This window comes from Nerophis lumbriciformis, linkage group LG26 (genome assembly GCF_033978685.3).
Source record: "Nerophis lumbriciformis linkage group LG26, RoL_Nlum_v2.1, whole genome shotgun sequence".
In the NCBI taxonomy this organism is placed as follows: Eukaryota; Metazoa; Chordata; class Actinopteri; order Syngnathiformes; family Syngnathidae; genus Nerophis; species Nerophis lumbriciformis.
This window is the reverse complement of record NC_084573.2, coordinates 40,173,716-40,194,829: the sequence shown is the minus strand read 5'-3', so window position 1 is coordinate 40,194,829 and position 21,114 is coordinate 40,173,716. Positions and strand designations below refer to the sequence as shown.

The window sequence follows — 21,114 nt, the reverse complement described above, 5'->3', positions numbered from 1 at the left end:
AATCCTATACTCAAATATTCTCTATACTTGCTTTTCTAGGCCACACATTCTGACAGTGTTGACTTGAGTTGAGTTTGTGTTTATTTGGAACATGCATGCATACAACATGATGCATCACACCTGCATGCATACAACATGATACATCACACATGCATGCATACAACATGATACATCACACATGCATGCATACAACATGATACATCACACATGCATGCATACAACATGATGCATCACACATGCATGCATACAACATGATGCATCACACACGCATGCATACAACATGATACATCACACATGCATGCATACAACATGATACATCACACATGCATGCATACAACATGATACATCACACATGCATGCATACAACATGATACATCACACATGCATGCATACAACATGATACATCACACATGCACGCATACAACATGATACATCACACATGCATGCATACAACATGATACATCACACATGCACGCATACAACATGATACATCACGCATGCACGCATACAACATGATACATCACGCATGCACGCATACAACATGATACATCACACATGCACGCATACAACATGATACATCACACATGTATGCATACAACATGATGCATCACACATGCATGCATACAACATGATGCATCACACATGCATGCATACAACATGATACATCACGCATGCATGCATACAACATGATACATCACACATGCATGCATACAACATGATGCATCACGCATGCATGCATACGACATGATACATCACACATGCATGCATACAACATGATGCATCACGCATGCATGCATACAACATGCATGGCAGCTCCCTCCATCAGTGTGTGAATGTGTGTGTGAATGGGTGAATGTGGAAATAGTGTCAAAGCGCTTTGAGTACCTTGAAGGTAGAAAAGCGCTGTAGAAGTATAACCCATTTATCATTTACATTCTATGGCTAGTATGGCTCCTGTTTTCGCAACTTGTGATTGGATACTCACTTGGGAGCCAAGTGAGTAACCAATCACAGCGTGAGGCCAGCTCGAAGGCCTTACTGACAACAACTGTTGATCTGATTGGCTATGGCAATTATCTATCAACTGTATGTGCCCGTTCACTTACAGTGCACACACATTGTTGATTCTGGCACAGCATGGCAACATAAGCTAGCTGAATTGTGCTTGGATACAAAGTAAAAGTTAAAAAAAACCCATCAGTGCAAGGAGCATAATATGACATGAAGAGAATGTGAATCCTTTTATATATTTAGGGAAAGTCAATTAAAATGACTTTTATCTTGAATTATGATGATGATGATTCCTGGTTATGTTAGGCCAGCAGAGAAGGCCTTGCTGGCCCTGACTGATATTGTTCCAGCCGTAACCATGTGTTGACATAAATGATGGTATTTATTGAAGTCACTGAAGGCCTAGGTGGGAAACACACGTCCCGCCACTGGTCAAATTTTAAAAAAAGGTCTGAACAAGTGAAGCTTGAAACTTACCTCTTACAGCGTAGCCATCTTTAACAGAGGCTGGAAATGGAGGAAGGTTGTCTTTGGCGTAGATGTCCTGAGCGAGCACTCGACCCATACCGTCTAGAGACAAGAGCGCGGGAATTGTTTGAACATTTCTATTCAACAAGACCAGTGTGCATGTGATGACTGTCATAATCAGTTCTCTTGACTCACTGACCTCTGTAGTTAATGACTTCAATCCCAAGAATAGGAGTCATCTCTAGAACAGTGATGAAGGCTTTGTCCATGGATGTCAGAGGAAACGGGGACATGCGATGACGTCGTGCCACCTTGCTGATGTCCACCGCACTGTGACCTGACACATGTCACAGGGACATTTGGCAGCAGAACTACACGCTAGCAGAAAGTCTGAATGGTGAACAAGACTTACTGGCTCTGAGAATGTTCTCGTTACTGCCACAACGGGACTGAACCTGAAGAGGGACACGGGTTGTCAAAGTGAGGACACGGTGAGTATCAACACGTCCATGACCTCGGACCGTCCAAGGAGGCGGGTGTCTACCGCTGAAAGTTGCTTACACATTTACTTGTGACTTTCGCCAGAGATAAAAGAACCAGTGATTCATAATACAGGATTTATGAACCTTTGTGGATTCATGTTGTGTCTTCTATGAAATGTTATACTCTAATTTTATTTTGTTGGATGTCTCGTATGTCTTTTTTTTTTAAATACTACATTTTTAATCAGTCCAACAAAATAAAAGACAATAATACAAGTCCAATTCCAATCCAAAGGTGGTCCAGCAACATTGGGAAAAGCAACCAAGAGAATCATTGAGAGGACACACAAACAATCCATAGTAGTCAAACAAAAATGTAAAATATCAACAACAGCATCGATACCAAGAACAATTACGATGTAACAGTGATTAAAAATCCCTCATTTACATTATCATCACAGCCATTTATAAAGAATTTTTTAAAATAACTAAACAATCCCATAAGCTTGACAACACTTTGTGTGCAATATTTACCACAAAGATAAAAGACGTCATATTTTAGGTTCATTTAATAGTTGAAACACATTTAAATAATGGATCCCATATTCCAATATATGACGCATTATTATCTCCAATAAATGCTGTTTTTTCTACTGATATCATCTTCATAGCTTGTGTATACCAGTCAGTATTTATTATGTGTATACACCAGTCAGTATGTATTATGTGTGTATACCAGTCAGTATTTATTATGTGTATACACCAGTCAGTATGTATTATGTGTGTATACCAGTCAGTACGTATAACGTGTGTATACCAGTCAGTATTTATTATGTGTATATACCAGTGAGTATTTATTATTTATGGATACTAGTGAGTATGCATTATGTGTGTATACCAGTCAGTATGTATTACATGTATATACCAGTCGGTATGTATTACATGTGTATACCAGTCGGTATGTATTACGTGTGTATAACAGTCAGTATTTATTATGTGTATACACCAGTCAGTATGTATTATGTGTGTATACCATCAGTATTTATTATGTGTGTATACCAGTCAGTATTTATTATGTGTGTATACCAGTCAGTATGTATTACGTGTGTATACCAGTCAGTATTTATTATGTGTGTATACCAGTCAGTATGTATTATGTGTGTATACCAGTCAGTATTTATTATGTGTGTATACCAGTCAGTATGTATTGTGTGTATACCAGTCAGTATTTATTATGTGTGTTTACCAGTCAGTATGTATTACGTGTGTATACCAGTCAGTATTTATTATGTGTGTACACCAGTCAGTATTTATTATGTGTGTACACCAGTCAGTATTTATTATGTGTATACACCAGTCAGTATTTATTATGTGTGGATACCAGTCAGTATGTATTATGTGTGTATACCAGTCACTATGTATTTGGATACTAGTCAGTATGTATTATGTGTGTATACCAGTCAGTATGTATAACGTGTGTATACCAGTCAGTATGTATTATGTGTGTATACCAGTCAGTATTTATTATTTATGTGTACCAGTCAGTATGTATTACGTGTGTATACCAGTCAGTATGTATTATGTGTGTATACCAGTCAGTATGTATTATGTGTGTATACCAGTCAGTATTTATTATGTATGTGTATACCAGTCAGTATTTATTATGTATGTATACCAGTCAGTATGTATTACATGTATAAACCAGTCGGTATGTATTACATGTGTATACCAGTCGGTATGTATTACGTGTGTATACCAGTCAGTATGTATTACGTGTGTATAACAGTCAGTATTTATTATGTGTATACCAGTCAGTATGTATTACGTGTGTATACCAGTCAGTATGTATTATGTGTGTATACCAGTCAGTATTTATTATGTGTGTATACCAGTCAGTATGTATTACGTGTGTATACCAGTCAGTATTTATTATGTGTGTATACCAGTCAGTATGTATTATGTGTGTATACCCGTCAGTATGTATTACGTGTGTATACCAGTCAGTATTTATTATGTGTGTATACCAGTCAGTATATAGTATGTGTGTATACCAGTCAGTATGTATTATGTGTGTATACCAGTCAGTATGTATGTATGTATACCAGTCAGTATGTATTACATGTGTATACCAGTCAGTATTTACTATGTGTGTATACCAGTCAGTATGTATTATGTGTGTATACCAGTCAGTATTTATTATGTGTGTATACCAGTCAGTATTTATTATGTGTGTATACCAGTCAGTATTTATTATGTGTGTATACCAGTCAGTATGTATTATGTGTGTATACCAGTCAGTATTTATTATGTGTGTATACCAGTCAGTATTTATTATGTGTGTATACCAGTCAGTATTTATTATGTGTGTATACCAGTCAGTATTTATTATGTGTGTATACCAGTCAGTATTTATTATGTGTGTATACCAGTCAGTATGTATTATGTGTGTATACCAGTCAGTATGTATTATGTATGTATACCAGTCAGTATTTATTATGTGTGTATACCAGTCAGTATTTATTATGTGTGTATACCAGTCAGTATGAGTTGGACAATCAACATCTATCCATGTTTTAAATATCACCATTTTTGTTGTGATGCATATTAAAATAAATGCATTTGTACTCTTTGCTGACACGTTACTAAATGGGTGCAGATCACCAAGAATACTAGTTCACATTTAGGAATGTGATTGACTGCATTAGGGTGGCACCAAAAATCACTGTTTTGAATTTTGGATCAGACCTTGGTGGGATTGTTTGGTTAGGCTAGAAAACAACGGAGGTCAAATATTGGGCTCATTTCTGACATACTTCTCAAAACGGTTATTTTCTTCGACCTGGACTTAATCATGTTCTACAGTCTACATAAACGTATTAGTTATTTACAAGACACTTGGAATTAGTGTTGCACACGACAAGACCGACCATCTTGTCCACCCAGCCATGGGCCGTGGTTAGTTAGAGGCCAAACTAAAGCCAACTGTGCTTTGAACTTTGGCTCCATGCTGACTGTGTAGGACACCCTGTGCTAGGCCAACAGGAAAGGTGTGCATGTGTGCGTACCTTGGGTGTCGGGCATGATGCGGTGGAAAGGCGTGAGGTCGCCTGCGTGGCCCGGGGTGACTCAGAAGGGGTGGAACTCAAAGAGGCAGAATCTCGAGGAAGCACCTGAACACCTCGAGAAATGATCGAGTCCGGAATCTACAGGTTAAGACAACGTAAACATTAGGATCATCCAGAAGCACAACTATGTTCAAGTCAAACTGTAATTGGATACTTGTTGATCACTAAAAACATTCATGAAGTTTGCTTCTTTTATGAATTTATTATGAAAATGTGAGCAAATGTGAGGGTGAAAAGTATACATACAGCAATGTTAATATTTGCTTACATGTCCCTTGGCAAGTTTACCTGCAATAAGGCGCTTTTGGTAGCCATCCACAAGCTTCTGCTTGACCACTAAATTGTATTATGACTGTATTATGCTGATAGTATATATTTGTACCATGAATTGATTAACGTGGACCCTGACTTAAACAAGTTGAAAAACGTATTGGGGTGTTACCATTTAGTGGTCAATTGTACGGAATATGTACTGTACTGTGCAATCTTAAAATAAATAAAAGTTTCAATCAATCAATCAACACTTGACTTGGTGCAGTTCAGCTAAATGTGTTGCTTTTCTGACATGGACTTGTTTCTTCAGCATTGTCCACACCTTTAAGTCAGGACTTTGGGAAGGCCATTCGAAAACCTTCATTCTAGCCTAATTTAGCCATTCCTTGACCACTTTTGAGGTGTGTTTGGGGTCATTGTCCTGTTAGAACACCCAACTGCGCCCAAGACCCAACCTCCGGGCTGATGATTTTAGCTTGTCCTGAACAATTTGGAGAAAATCCTCCTTTTTCATTGTCCAATTTAAAGCAGCAGTTCCATTGGCAGCAAAACAGGCCCAGAGCATAATACTACCACCACCATGCTTGACGGTAGGGATGGTGTTCCTGGGATTAAAGGCCTCACCTTTTCGCCTCCAAACATATTGCTGGGTATTGTGGCCAAACAGCTCCATTTTTCTTTCATCTGACCACAGAACTTTCCTCCAGAAGGTCTTATCTTTGTCCATGTGATCAGCATCAAACCTTAGACGAGCCTTAAGGTGTGGCTTCTGGAGCGAGGGCTTCCTTCTTGCATGGTAGCCTCTCAGTCCATGGCGATGCTTGACTGTGGACACTGACACCTGTGTTCCGGCAGCTTCCAATTCATTGCAGACCTGCTTTTTGCTGGTTCTCGGTTGACTCTTGATCATCCTGACCAATTTTCTCTCAGCAGCAGGTGATAGCTTGCGTTTTCTTCCTGATCGTGGCAGTGACAAAACTGTGCCATGCACTTTATACTTACGAACAATAGTTTGCACAGTTGCTCTTGGGACCTTAAGCTGCTTTGAAATGGCTCCAAGTGACTTTCCTGACTTGTTCAAGTCAATTATTTTTCTTTTTCAGATCTGTGCCGAGTTCCTTTGACTTTCCCGTTGGGGCGTTTGTAAGCGAGTCTAATGACTGCATCACATGAGCCCTATTGCAATGTGCTCAGAGAAGTCAACAATCATAATCACTCACATGAACTTAAGAGGCCATGAAGCTCATTTGATTTGATTGTAACATTTCTACATCACCAAAATTGATAATGTACGTGCTGTATGTATACTTTGGACCCAACATTTTCAGTAGAGCCATAATAAATTCATAAAAGAAGCAAACTTCATGAATGTTGTTTGTGACCAACAAGTATGTGCTCCAATCACTACATCGCAAAAAAATAAGAGTTGTAGAAGTGATTGTAAAGTCAAGACAGCCATGAGATGATGTTCTTTACACGTGTATGTACACTTTTGACCACCACTGTACATAACACTTAAATAAGGCTTTTAAGTTTTTGCGGCTCCAGACAGATTAGTTTTTTGTATTTTTGGTCCAATTTGGCTCTTTCAACATGTTGGGTTGCCGACCCCTGGTTTAAAGCGTAAAAAGAACATCATAATGTGAGGTCATCCTCCTAATTAGCAATAAGAAAAGTTAAAGTGTGAATGGATGGGTGGGGGAGAGGAAGGGATGGCGTTGCCTCACCTGCTGGTCATGGCTACAGGAGCAGGTGAAATGAGTGGGAAGTGCAGGCGTGGTGCTGAGCAGGTAGGGACCCCCCTTAGCCATGACCACAGCATGGCTGGTCTGATGGAACACAACAACATGCAAGAAAGGGACACAAACACACACACACACACACACACACACACACACACACACACACACACACACACACACACACACACACACACACATGGATCCAGATGAACAGATGCATGACATGAAATGGGCTCATTGACAAAAAGTGGTAATGTTACTGTACATACAGTGGACCTTCAGAAGTACTGGCACAACAACAATGATGAGGGACAGCATGTGACAGAAAACCACACAAGTACTTGACATCATCTAGTCTCCGTTCCCAGGTGTGTGCTTTTCAAAATAGAGTTTGTGTCTTCTGTTGCTCCAGCCTCCATGTTTGTGTACAACTGAAGTCATGAACTGAAGACTCAAGTTGACATGGATTGAAGCCACATGGACCGAATATATTCAGTGTTGGTGTTAACGCACTTTTTGTGTCTTTTTACACATTGAAATCAGAAAGGACGCCAATTTCCGGAAGTCCACGCCTCTTCCGGACGCAGATTTTTATTATTTTTTTAACCGCCCGGTTTGCTTGTTTTTAAAAATGTTTTAATCGATTATCGCTTTCCGCCGGTGTTTTGTTTATATTTGCCGGGTCAAATGATTAATTATTAATCAACTTCAAAGTAATGCACTCTCAGGTACAATTTCTTACATTTTGATTCAGTGAAAGTTTTATTGATCACAAATACTGCATTTGCGGTATTAGGACTAGGGCGTGTTATTGTTTTGGTCATAAAGCCAAGAAACCAATCTTCAATGACAAATGGCCTCAGGAGACACTTCTCAGCAAATGGCTGACTTATGAAGATGGAAAGATGTTTTGCACGCCATGTAAACGGGCTAAGAAAAAGAAGACCTTGACGAGCGGGTATATGTATGTTATGAATGTGTATGTTACTACATTATATATGTACTTGCAGTGTGTATATTGCACATATTACATATAGTTATGAAGGTGTCTGTTACTACATTATATATACATATATATAGTAACAGACACCTTCATAACAATATGTAATATGTACAATATACACACTGCAAGTATATATATAATGTAGTAACACACCTTCATAACAATATGTCAACTATGAAGGATAAAACACTGAATATTGACAACATATGAACGTCACACACCTTCTCCATCCACATATTTTACAATCAAACGAAACACAACAAAAATGCAACAAACAAACAGTGAAATATGAACGTGAAGGGTAAAAATAAACCCACCTACAATCTGATATATGTGATACATCACTAAGTTTAGAACTTTGTTGTAAAAATCTCCTTCCACGTCTTTCCCTGACACCCACATTTCAGGCTGTGGAAACACTCCACACCCACACTGCTTGGTACCTCATATGAGCTGCTGTGACTTACATTACCATAGTAACTAATTAGATGACCATAGTAACTCATTAGATGACCGTAGTAACTAATTACATGACCATAGTAACTAATTAGATGACCATAGTAACTCATTAGATGACCATAGTAAGTAATTACATGACCATAGTAAGTAATTACATGACCATAGTAACTAATTAGATAACCATAGTAACTAATTACATGACCATAGTAACTCATTAGATGACCATAGTAACTCATTAATGACCATAGTAACTCATTAATGACCATAGTAACTCATTAGATGACCATAGTAACTCATTAGATGACCATAGTAACTAATTACATGACCATAGTAACTCATTAGATGACCATAGTAACTCATTAGATGACCATAGTAACTCATTAGATGACCATAGTAACTAATTAGATGACCATAGTAACTCATTAGATGACCATAGTAACTAATTAGATGACCATAGTAACTAGTATATCATGCAGATTCCAAGCATGTAAAGACTTAGTATAGTTGAAGTTCATTACAACACATGCGTGCACATCATAATGGCAGCTACACTTTACATCTTAAACATCTAAACAAATGATTTGGGAATGTTCGGCGGGCCAGATTGAACATTTTAACGGGCCGCATGTGGCCCCCGGTCCTTAATTTGCCCAGGTCTGGTCTGAACCCGTTAGGTCTGTAAAATTGTCAATTTATGAATGTAAAAGTGTTTGTTTATTTTGTTGACCACTGACCAAAAAATAATAAACTCAAGTAAACTTTCAAATTGAAACAGAGCATTTGAAGGAATGTTTTACTGAATGTCCATTTTCATGTGTCACTTTGCTGCGTCTTGGCCAGGACTCCCTTGGAAATAATGTTTTTAATCTCAATGGGATTCTTCTCTTGGTTAAAAAAAAGTTCAATGAAATAAAAATGGCATGGCCTTGTCTTCTATGGAAGAACAGGGTGGACCAGGACTTGATGTGCAGACAACAAAAACATCTGCTGAATCATCAGTATTATCTGAGCCACTGTGACCTTACTCATTGCTGCAATCATCTATGTTGACTTTTCAAAGGTGCAAATTACCTTGGCAGCAATAGCAGCTGCGGTGATGTGGGAAGAGCCGTGCTGGTGGTGATTGTGGTGGTGGTGGTGTGCGTGGCGACCTCTCCGCCGCTCGTCCTCCTCCTCGTCCTCCTCCTCTTCACACTGGGTGCCTCGCTCCATGGTGTGCGAGTGGGCGTGCGTGTTGGTGTGGGCGTTGGCCAGCAGGAAGGAAGGAGAGGGCAGCTGTTCCAAGGCGGCATGTACACATTTCACCCTGACCGTGGCCTCGCGGAGCAGATCGATAGCATGGGGCAGAGCCGGCAGGATGAACTGAAAACACTCCTGGAAACAAAAAGATGTGGAGTTTTAACATGTGTGAACGGCCACATCTTGTGGAATGTGAGAAAGGGAAAGTGAGGTTTGAAGTCATTAACAAGGTCTTCCAGTCAGCACATCACGGTAGAACCAGTGGACAACTCCCTCACCAAGTGAGTTTGAAGTCATTAACAAGGTCTTCCAGTCAGCACATCATGGTAGAACCAGTGGACAACTCCCTCATCAAGTGAGTATGAAGTCATAAACAAGGTCTTCCAGTCAGCACATCCTGGTAGAACCAGTGGACAACTCCCTCATCAAGTGAGTTTGAAGTCATAAACAAGGTCTTCCAGTCAGCACATCCTGGTAGAACCAGTGGACAACTCCCTCACCAAGTGAGTATGAAGTCATTAACAAGGTCTTCCAGTCAGCACATCATGGTAGAACCAGTGGGCAACTCCCTCATCAAGTGAGTTTGAAGTCATTAACAAGGTCTTCCAGTCAGCACATCATGGTAGAACCAGCAGACAACTCCCTCACCAAGTGAGTTTGAAGTCATTAACAAGGTCTTCCAGTCAGCACATCATGGTAGAACCAGCGGACAACTCCCTCATCAAGTGAGTTTGAAGTCATTAACAAGGTCTTCCAGTCAGCACATCATGGTAGAACCAGTGGACAACTCCCTCACCAAGTGAGTTTGAAGTCATTAACAAGGTCTTCCAGTCAGCACATCACGGTAGAACCAGTGGACAACTCCCTCACCAAGTGAGTTTGAAGTCATTAACAAGGTCTTCCAGTCAGCACATCATGGTAGAACCAGTGAACAACTCCCTCACCAAGTGAGTTTGAAGTCATTAACAAGGTCTTCCAGTCAGCACATCATGGTTAGAACCAGTGGACAACTCCCTCACCAAGTGAGTTTGAAGTCATTAACAAGGTCTTCCAGTCAGCACATCATGGTAGAACCAGCGGACAACTCCCTCATCAAGTGAGTTTGAAGTCATTAACAAGGTCTTCCAGTCAGCACATCATGGTAGAACCAGTGGACAACTCCCTCACCAAGTGAGTTTGAAGTCATTAACAAGGTCTTCCAGTCAGCACATCACGGTAGAACCAGTGGACAACTCCCTCACCAAGTGAGTTTGAAGTCATTAACAAGGTCTTCCAGTCAGCACATCATGGTAGAACCAGTGAACAACTCCCTCACCAAGTGAGTTTGAAGTCATTAACAAGGTCTTCCAGTCAGCACATCATGGTAGAACCAGTGGACAACTCCCTCACCAAGTGAGTTTGAAGTCATTAACAAGGTCTTCCAGTCAGCACATCATGGTAGAACCAGTGGACAACTCCCTCACCAAGTGAGTTTGAAGTCATTAACAAGGTCTTCCAGTCAGCACATCATGGTAGAACCACTGGACAACTCCCTCACCAAGACAAAGGGCTAACCACATTTTGAAGTTAAAGTAGCAATGATAGTCACACACACACTAGGTGTGGTGAAATGTGTCCTCTGCATTTGACCCGGATGGGTCAAATGCCTTGTTCACCCCCTGGGAGGTGAGGGGAGCAGTGAGCAGCAGTGGTGGCCGTGGCGGGGAATCATTTTTGGTGATTTAACCCCCAATTCCAAGCCTTGATGCTGAGTGCCAAGCAGGGAGGTAATGGCTCCCATTTTTATAGTCTTTGGTATGACTCGGCCGGGGTTTGAACTCACAACCTACCCATCTCAGGGCGGACACTCTAACCACTAGGCCACTGAGCAGGTCATGTTCAACCGTTTTAGCATCCTTGCACCGGCTGCCTGTTCCTTTCCTTGATATACTATTTCCATGAGTTTATTTTGCAATGTTTCTGTTTCTCATTTTGTTAGTACTATTTGTATTTCACTACTTGAAGCACTTTGTGAGCTCTCTCTGTAAGAAAGGCTATATAAATCAAATGTATTTATTGACTAATTTACCAGTGGAATTTGTCTTCAAATGGATCAGTTAAGTGTGTGAGAAAAGCAGAGATACCAAGGTCCAAGAACTATACCTGAGAGCCTTTCTTGCTCCCCGGAAGGTTGATGATCAGAGTTTTACCACGGATACCACACACTGGCCTGGGATGGAGAGCACAGGAGAACAGGCTGGGGTCAAACCACAGTATGTTTTGCTAACAAGTGAGTATTGAAGGCTGGAAAGTGAGACTGAAATCCTCACCTGGACAACATGCCAAGTGGCGTGACGTTAAGGGATCCCATCAGCATGGCCAGAGCCATACCTGGAGCCTCTCTCTCGATCACATCTCTGGTGGCCTACAACGGGTATGAGGGATGGAGGGTCAGGCAATGACTGATAAATAGTCACTGTTTGATCATGTTCTTATTTGAAACGTCTGCTATTACAAAGGCAAAAGCAGTGAAGTTGTCAGGTTGTGTAAATGGTCAATACAACAAATCCTTTTCAACTTATATTCAATTGAATAGACTGCAAAGACAAGATATTTCATGTTCACACTGAGAAACTTTCTTCTTTTTTTGCAAATAATCATGAACTTAGAATTGAATGGCAGCAACACATTGCAAAAAAGGCATTTTTACCAGTGTGTTACATGGCCTTTCCTTTTAACAACACTCAGTAAAGGTTTGGGAACTGAGGAGACACATTTTTGAAGTGGAATTCTTTCCCATTTTTGCTTGATGTACAGCTTAAGTTGTTCAACAGTCTCCCTTCTCATATTTTAGCCTTCACACATTTTCAATGTCTGGACTACAGGCAGGCCAGTCTAGTACCCACTCTTTTACTATGAAGCCACGCTGTTGTAACACCTGGCTTGGCATTGTCTTGCTGAAATAAGCAGGGGTGTCCATGATAACAACATATGTTGCTCCAAAAGCTGTATGTACCTTTCAGCATTAATGGTGCCTTCACAGATGTGTAAGTTACCCATGTCTTGGCCACTAATACACCCCCATACCATCACACATGCTGCCTTTTACACTTTCACCCTAGAACAGTCCAGGTGGTTCTTTTCCTCTTTGGTCCGGAGGACACGATGTCCACAGTTTCCAAAAACAATTTGAAATGTGGACTTGTCAGACCACAGAACACTTTTCCACTTTGCATCGGTCCATCTTAGATGAGCTCGGGCTCAGCGAAGCGTTTCTGGGTGTTGTTGATAAATGGCTTTGGTTTTGCATAGTAGAGTTTTAACTTGCACTTACAGATGTAGCGACCAACTGTAGTTACTGACAGTGGTTTTCTGAAGTGTTCCTGAGCCCATGTGGTGATATCCTTTACACAATGATGTGGCTTTTTGATGCAGTACTGCCTGAGGGATCCAAGGTGCGTAATATCATGGCTCACGTGCAGTGATTTCTCCACATTCTCTGAACCTTTTGATGATATTACGGAGCGTAGATGGTGAAATCCCTAAATTCCTTGTTGAGAAATGTTGTTCTTAAACAATTTGCTCAGGCATTTGTTGACAAAGTGGTGACCCTCGCCCCATCCTTGTTTGTGAATGACTGAGCATTTCATGGAAGCTGCTTTTACAGCCAATCATGGCACCCACCTGTTCCCAATTAGCCTGTTCACCTGTGGGATGTTCCAAATAAGTCTTTGATGAGCATTCCTCAACTTTATCACTCTTTTTTGCCACTTGTGCCAGCTTTTTAGAAACATGCTGCAGGCATCAAATTCCAACATGAAATATCTTGTCTTTGCAGTCTATTCAATTGAATATAAGTTGAAAAGGATTTGTTGTATTCTCTTTTTATTTACCATTTACACAACCTGACAACTTCACTGCTTTTGCCTTTTGTCGATGTGTATATATACAAAGACAAATACACATATTTATGTGTATATACACATACAGTATATAAACATATCCACATATACACACATATATGTACATATACACATACAGTAATTATATATATACCAAACATATACTTATACATACATTATATATATATATATATATATATATATATATATATATATATATATATATATATATATATATATACACATATATATACACACACACACACATACACACACATAGTAGTGTTGCAACGATACCAATTTTTTGGTACCGGTACTAAAATTATTTCGATAAACATATGTTTCTTATTGCAGTTAAGTCCTTAAATAAAAAAGTGGACAAACAAGACAACTTGTCTTTTAGTAGTAAGTAAACAAACAAAGACTCCTAATTAGTCTGCTGACGTATGCAGTATCATATTGTGTCATTTATACACCTATTATTTTGTACACATTATGAGGGACAAACTCTAAAAATTGACAATTAATCTACTTGTTCATTTACTGTTAATATCTGCTTATTTTCTGTTTTAACATGTTCTATCTACACTTCTGTTAAAATGTAATAATCACTTATTCTTCTCTTCTTTGATACTTGACATTAGTTTTGGATGATACCACACATTTAGGTATGGATCATGTCGATACCAAGTAGTTACAGGATCATACATTGGTCATATTCAAAGTCCTCATGTGTCCAGGGACATATTTACTGACTTTATAAACATTATATACTTTTTTTTTTTTAACGAAAGAAGATGTTGTGATGCATATACAAATAACATCCATATTGACATTATATATACCGTACACACACAGACACAAACACATATCGAGAATTGATTCTGATAGGAATTGTTACCCTAAGAATCGGGATCAATTTTGAATCGTGAGTTGCTGTGAGATTCCGATCTCAAACATGACCATCCCTGGCTAAATGTGTGTACCTCTGGTGTCACATCTCTAAATGTGTGTACCTCTGGTGTCACATCTCTAAATGTGTGTACCTCTGGTGTCACATCTCTAAATGTGTGTACCTCTGGTGTCACATCTCTAAATGTGTGTACCTCTGGTGTCACATCTCTAAATGTGTGTACCTCTGGTGTCACATCTCTAAATGTGTGTACCTCTGGTGTCACATCTCTAAATGTGTGTACCTCTGGTGTCACATCTCTAAATGTGTGTACCTCTGGTGTCACATCTCTGGGTGCAAATCCAGTTCCTCCAGTGGTGAGAATGAGATTAAGCTCCTGGTCATCACACCAATCCAGAAGAGTTTCCTGTGAGGAAAAGACAGAAAATGCCAACACCCTGATTGCACGTGGACTTGAAGCAAAGTCCGGTACCTTGATTTCATCAAGCTCATCTGGGACAATTTTATAGGCTGTGATGACGCCACCTAACCTGCAGGTGGGGAAAAGAGAGAATTAGTGTGAATGTAAAGATGTATGTGCTGAATGCAGGTGCAGACTTACAGCGAAGGATCATGGACCAGGTCCTTCAAATTGACCCCACTTCTGTCCTCAGCCAAGTTCTTGTAACAACTGTCACTGACTGGGGAGGACATTTCACAAAAGGCCAAACATAAATGACAGCATGAGAACTACTGAAAGTATGTTTGTCATAATAGGCAATTCAGTTACTCGGGTAATAATACCACAACTATTCATCACATTGACAACATGTATCACAGAAATGAACATATTAGTCTGAACAACCACAGGCATCCTTTCAACTTACACTTAGTAGATCACTTTTGGAACATTGTCAGCATTACTTGGTTATTCCTCAAAAATGGCACAAGTTTGAAATATTATTTTCCTTATATCCTCACCAAATAAAACCCGCCGGTTGCCAACAAATCCCAAAATCAGGTGTATTCCAACAAAAACTCAATAAAAAATAAAAAAACGATAAAAAAAACATCCAAAAAGTGCCAATAATATCCCATTTACATTTGGTGACTTCAATATTAACCAAATATTAGTGCTATTGTTATTATAAATATTAACAAGTATTAGTCATATTGTTATTATAAATATTAACCAAATATTAGTGCTATTGTTATTATAAATATTAACATGTATTAGTCATATTATTATCATAAATATTAACCAAATATTAGTGCTATTGTTATTATTAATATTATAAAGGATTAGTGATATTGTTATCATAAATATTAACAAGTACTAGTCATACTGTTATTGTCAGGACTTGGTCCGGGGTGTGTGCTTTTCCAGGATGCAACGGAAAGTTGGCACGGGCGAGACGGGAATTAAGGTACATGATTTATTTAACTACAAAGAAAGGATCAAACAAAAGGCGCGCACAGTGGCGGAGAATAAACTATGAACAATTAAACAAAACTTGAAAACTATGGCTTGAATAAAGAAAACTTACTTGGCATGGACAAAAAGGGAGCAGCGTGAACATGGACATGAAACAATGGACAGAGCATAAATGTGGTGTGTCGTCAGGACGAACAACAGAAAATGAATGAACTTAAACACTATGGACATGATTAGTGAAAGCAGGTGCGTGACTCAAAACGTGAAACAGGTGCGTGACGTGACAGGTGAAAACTAATGGTTGCTATGGTGACAAACAAGAGTGCACAATGAGTCCAAACGTGGAACAGGTGAAACTAATGGGTAATCATGCAAACAAGACAAGGGAGTGAAAAGCCAGAAACTAAACAAAACATGACTTAAAACAAAACATGATTACACAGACATGACAGTTATTATAAATATTAACAAGTATTAGTCATATTGTTATTATAAATATAAACAAGTATTAGTGATATAGTTATTATAAATATTAACAAGTATTAGTCATATTGTTATTGTAAATATAAACAAGTATTAGTGATATAGTTATTATAAATATTAACAAGTATTAGTCATATTGTTATTGTAAATATAAACAAGTATTAGTGATATTGTTATTATAAATATGAACAATTATTAGTGATATTGTCTCTGCGATGAGGTGGCGACTTGTCCAGGGTGTACTCAGCCCAAATGCAGCTGAGATAGGCTCCAGCGACCCCGAAAGATACAAGCGGTAGAAAATGGATGGACGGATGGATAGTGATATTGTTATAATTAATATTAACAAGTATTACTGATATTGTTGTTATAAATATTAACAAGTATTAGTGATATTGTTACTATAAATATTAACAAGTAATAGTGATATTGTTATTATAAATATTAACAAGTATGAGTCATATTGTTATTATAAGGAGACAAACTATTTATAGTGGCGCTGTCATCACAATGTTGACATTGTCAACTGATCAGCTGCTTCCTCATTTCCTTGCTCGTCAAACTTGATTCTAGATCATAAATCATGCCTCTCACCTGGATAGTAGAAGGAAGAGCATGTATTCCGACAAGTTGGTACACTTTGACAGTCAATTTAGACCCAATAATGGCGAGAGCGACATGAAAAGACGATTGGTTCCACCCCCCTTATGAGTCATTCTTCATCAAAATGGGAATATATGAACATCCTAGGAGTCGGCCTCCTGATGACAGCAGACATTGTACAGTTAGTGATGTGTATTGGTGTCATGTTTGGTACCACTACATGTGTGGATGTGACCCAACTGTATTGTTGTCATGTTTGGTACCACTACATGTGTGGATGTGACCCAAGTGTATTGTTGTCATGTTTGGTACCACTACATGTGTGGATGTGACCCAACTGTATTGTTGTCATGTTTGGTACCACTACATGTGTGGATGTGACCCAAGTTTATTGTTGTCATGTTTGGTACCACTACAAGTGTAGATGTGACCCAACTGTATTGTTGTCATGTTTGGTACCACTACATGTGTGGATGTGACCCAAGTGTATTGTTGTCATGTTTGGTACCACTACATGTGTGGATGTGACCCAACTGTATTGTTGTCATGTTTGGTACCACTACATGTGTGGATGTGACCCAACTGTATTGTTGTCAAGTTTGGTACCACTACATGTGTGGATGTGACCCAACTGTATTGTCATGTTTGGTACCACTACATGTGTGGATGTGACCCAAGTGTATTGTTGTCATGTTTGGTACCACTACATGTGTGGATGTGACCCAAGTGTATTGTTGTCATGTTTGGTACCACTACATGTGTGGATGTGACCCAACTGTATTGTTGTCATGTTTGGTACCACTACATGTGTGGATGTGACCCAACTGTATTGTTGTCATGTTTGGTACCACTACATGTGTGGATGTGACCCAAGTGTATTGTTGTCATGTTTGGTACCACTACATGTGTGGATGTGACCCAAGTGTATTGTTGTCATGTTTGGTACCACGACATGTGTGGATGTGACCCAACTGTATTGTTGTCATGTTTGGTACCACTACATGTGTGGATGTGACCCAACTGTATTGTTGTCATGTTTGGTACCACTACATAAGTGGATGTGACCCAACTGTATTGTTGTAATGTTTGGTACCACTACATATGTGGATGTGACCCAACTGTATTGTTGTCATGTTTGGTACCACTACATGTGTGGATGTGACCCAAGTGTATTGTTGTCAAGTTTGGTACCACTACATGTGTGGATGTGACCCAAGTGTATTGTTGTCATGTTTGGTACCACTACATATGTGGATGTGACCCAACTGTATTGTTGTCATGTTTGGTACCACTACATGTGTGGATGTGACCCAACTGTATTGTTGTCATGTTTGGTACCACTACATGTGTGGATGTGACCCAACTGTATTGTTGTGATGTTTGGTACCACTACATGTGTGGATGTGACCCAAGTGTATTGTTGTCATGTTTGGTACCACTACATGTGTGGATGTGACCCAACTGTATTGTTGTCATGTTTGGTACCACTACATAAGTGGATGTGACCCAACTGTATTGTTGTAATGTTTGGTACCACTACATATGTGGATGTGACCCAACTGTATTGTTGTCATGTTTGGTACCACTACATGTGTGGATGTGACCCAACTGTATTGTCATGTTTGGTACCACTACATGTGTGGATGTGACCCAACTGTATTGTCATGTTTGGTACCACTACATGTGTGGATGTGACCCAACTGTATTGTTGTCATGTTTGGTACCACTACATGTGTGGAAGTGACCCAAGTGTATTATTGTCATGTTTGGTACCACTACATGTGTGGATGTGACCCAACTGTATTGTTGTCATGTTTGGTACCACTACATGTGTGGATGTGACCCAACTGTATTGTTGTCATGTTTGGTACCACTACATGTGTGGATGTGACAAAACTGTATTGTTGTCATGTTTGGTACCACTACATGTGTGGATGTGACCCAACTGTATTGTTGTCATGTTTGGTACCACTACATATGTGGATATGACCCAACTGTATTGTTGTCATGTTTGGTACCACTACATGTGTGGATGTGACCCAACTGTATTGTTGTCAAGTTTGGTACCACTACATGTGTGGATGTGACCCAACTGTATTGTTGTCATGTTTGGTACCACTACATGTGTGGATGTGACCCAAGTGTATTGTTGTCATGTTTGGTACCACTACATGTGTGGATGTGACCCAACTGTATTGTTGTCATGTTTGGTACCACTACATGTGTGGATGTGACCCAACTGTATTGTTGTCATGTTTGGTACCACTACATGTGTGGATGTGACCCAACTGTATTGTCATGTTTGGTACCACTACATGTGTGGATGTGACCCAACTGTATTGTTGTCATGTTTGGTACCACTACATGTGTGGATGTGACCCAAGTGTATTGTTGTCATGTTTGGTACCACTACATGTGTGGATGTGACCCAACTGTATTGTTGTCATGTTTGGTACCACTACATGTGTGGATGTGACCCAACTGTATTGTTGTCATGTTTGGTACCACTACATGTGTGGATGTGACCCAACTGTATTGTTGTCATGTTTGGTACCACTACATGTGTGGATGTGACCCAACTGTATTGTTGTCATGTTTGGTACCACTACATGTGTGGATGTGACCCAAGTGGACTGTCAGCAGGGTCCAACTTGTGACAATCTATTCGGGTTTTCCTAGTCGGCTGCTGGCTTGCATCCTCTTTGAGCATTTTCCTCACGTCTCCTCCTGCCTTGGAGAAAAAGGCAGTGGGCCTACTTGTGACTGTCATGCGACTATCCTGCTCTTCACCACTCTCCAGAAAAAAAGGCCAGCCGCGCTAATTAGTAGACCTACAGAAGAGTATTACGTTTAATGCGCCTCGCCTAATTACATTATGATGTCATTTATGTGTTAAATATGACAGACCGCGCCGTCGAAGTGTGTCAAACGGACAGATGTGGTGGTGATCACGAAATGCTGCACACACGCAAAGGCAGCCGACAAATCTGCAAAAAGACATGAATTATGCAGCTCGTGTAGACAATCGTTATTACACGGCGAGAAATGACACCGTGAAGGTAGCAAACAGAAGAGACCTTTACCGGAAACTCGGCGCGCGACGTCAAAATAAAAGCACGACACCGCAACGAGAGCGGAGCGAGCTCGAGCGGGAATAGCCACTTATTTTGAAAGGGATTTCCCCGCATGTCCGCTTCCACTCCGTCGCTTTACGCTGGTTCTACTAAAGCGCCATATAGTGTATGTGAAATGATACAGAATAAGACATGAATGTTGAATAAAGACTCCGCCGTGGTTTTAAAGCCTCCGCCACATGTGTGGCACCTGCCAGGCGGCTGCTAGCAGCAGCTAGCGGGAGTCCAATGAGCGGTTCTCACGCTGCTAGCTAACTAGCTCGTGTAGCTCGCATCGTGACGCCAACAAAGCACACAAGATTGCACGATTCGTCCGCCTTTAATGGCCTAGTTTGGCCTGGCCGGGCACTTTAATGGCCTCTTTTGGCCTTACCGGTCAGGATCCCCACTCGAGTCTGATGGTCGTGGTTGGTGAGCACCATCCCGTCCGTCGCCATGTTTACGTCGCCCTGCCTGCACTGTGACAGCATGTAGGAATATAGAATAGTGAGCGGGCTGCCGCGCCACCTCTGGAGGACGCTGGCTGCTGCTGTGTGTCTTCCAGCCTGCTTTACAACACCATTAACAGTACACTACTTCACTCGTCTAATGTACAACCCCCAAACAGCTACTTTGGAAATAAATTAAACAAGGCAGGAAGTCTTTTAAAAGTTAGCTGTGTCTTAGGGGTGGGCAATACTGCAAATTCCGGTATCGATCTGACAAGTGAATGCAACATTTCCAGAGGTGGGTAGAGTAGCCAGAAATTGTACTCAAGTAAGAGTACTGTTACTTTAGAGCTTTATTACTCAAGTAAAAGTAAGAAGTAGTCACCCAAATATTTACTTGAGTAAAAGTAAAAAGTATGTTGTGGAAAAACTACTCAAGTACTGAGTAACTGATGA

The 21,114-nt window shown here is 40.1% G+C and overlaps 1 protein-coding gene across 4 annotated transcripts in view; it reads right to left on the bottom strand.

Annotated features, from left to right (window-relative positions):
- Window positions 1-20,858, bottom strand: part of LOC133623637 (gephyrin-like) — a 51,479-nt gene extending 30,621 nt beyond the window's left edge. Inside the window, exons 1-12 of one of the 4 annotated variants that reach the window (XM_061986878.2) lie at window positions 20,604-20,696; window positions 15,198-15,276; window positions 15,069-15,126; window positions 14,910-15,002; window positions 12,112-12,206; window positions 11,945-12,011; window positions 9,635-9,937; window positions 7,087-7,188; window positions 5,027-5,164; window positions 1,892-1,934; window positions 1,679-1,816; window positions 1,489-1,581 (exon numbers count right to left, since the gene is read on the bottom strand). In XM_061986878.2, coding sequence (XP_061842862.2) covers window positions 1,489-1,581; window positions 1,679-1,816; window positions 1,892-1,934; window positions 5,027-5,164; window positions 7,087-7,188; window positions 9,635-9,937; window positions 11,945-12,011; window positions 12,112-12,206; window positions 14,910-15,002; window positions 15,069-15,126; window positions 15,198-15,276; window positions 20,604-20,667 — 1,273 coding nt within the window. In that variant the 5' untranslated portion in view covers window positions 20,668-20,696. Of the gene's footprint in view, window positions 1-1,488; window positions 1,582-1,678; window positions 1,817-1,891; window positions 1,935-5,026; window positions 5,165-7,086; window positions 7,189-9,634; window positions 9,938-11,944; window positions 12,012-12,111; window positions 12,207-14,909; window positions 15,003-15,068; window positions 15,127-15,197; window positions 15,277-20,603 lie in introns of all 4 variants that reach the window. The other 3 variants (XM_061986880.2, XM_061986881.2, XM_061986882.2) reach the window with 3 other exon arrangements.
- Window positions 20,859-21,114: the final 256 nt, after the last annotated feature.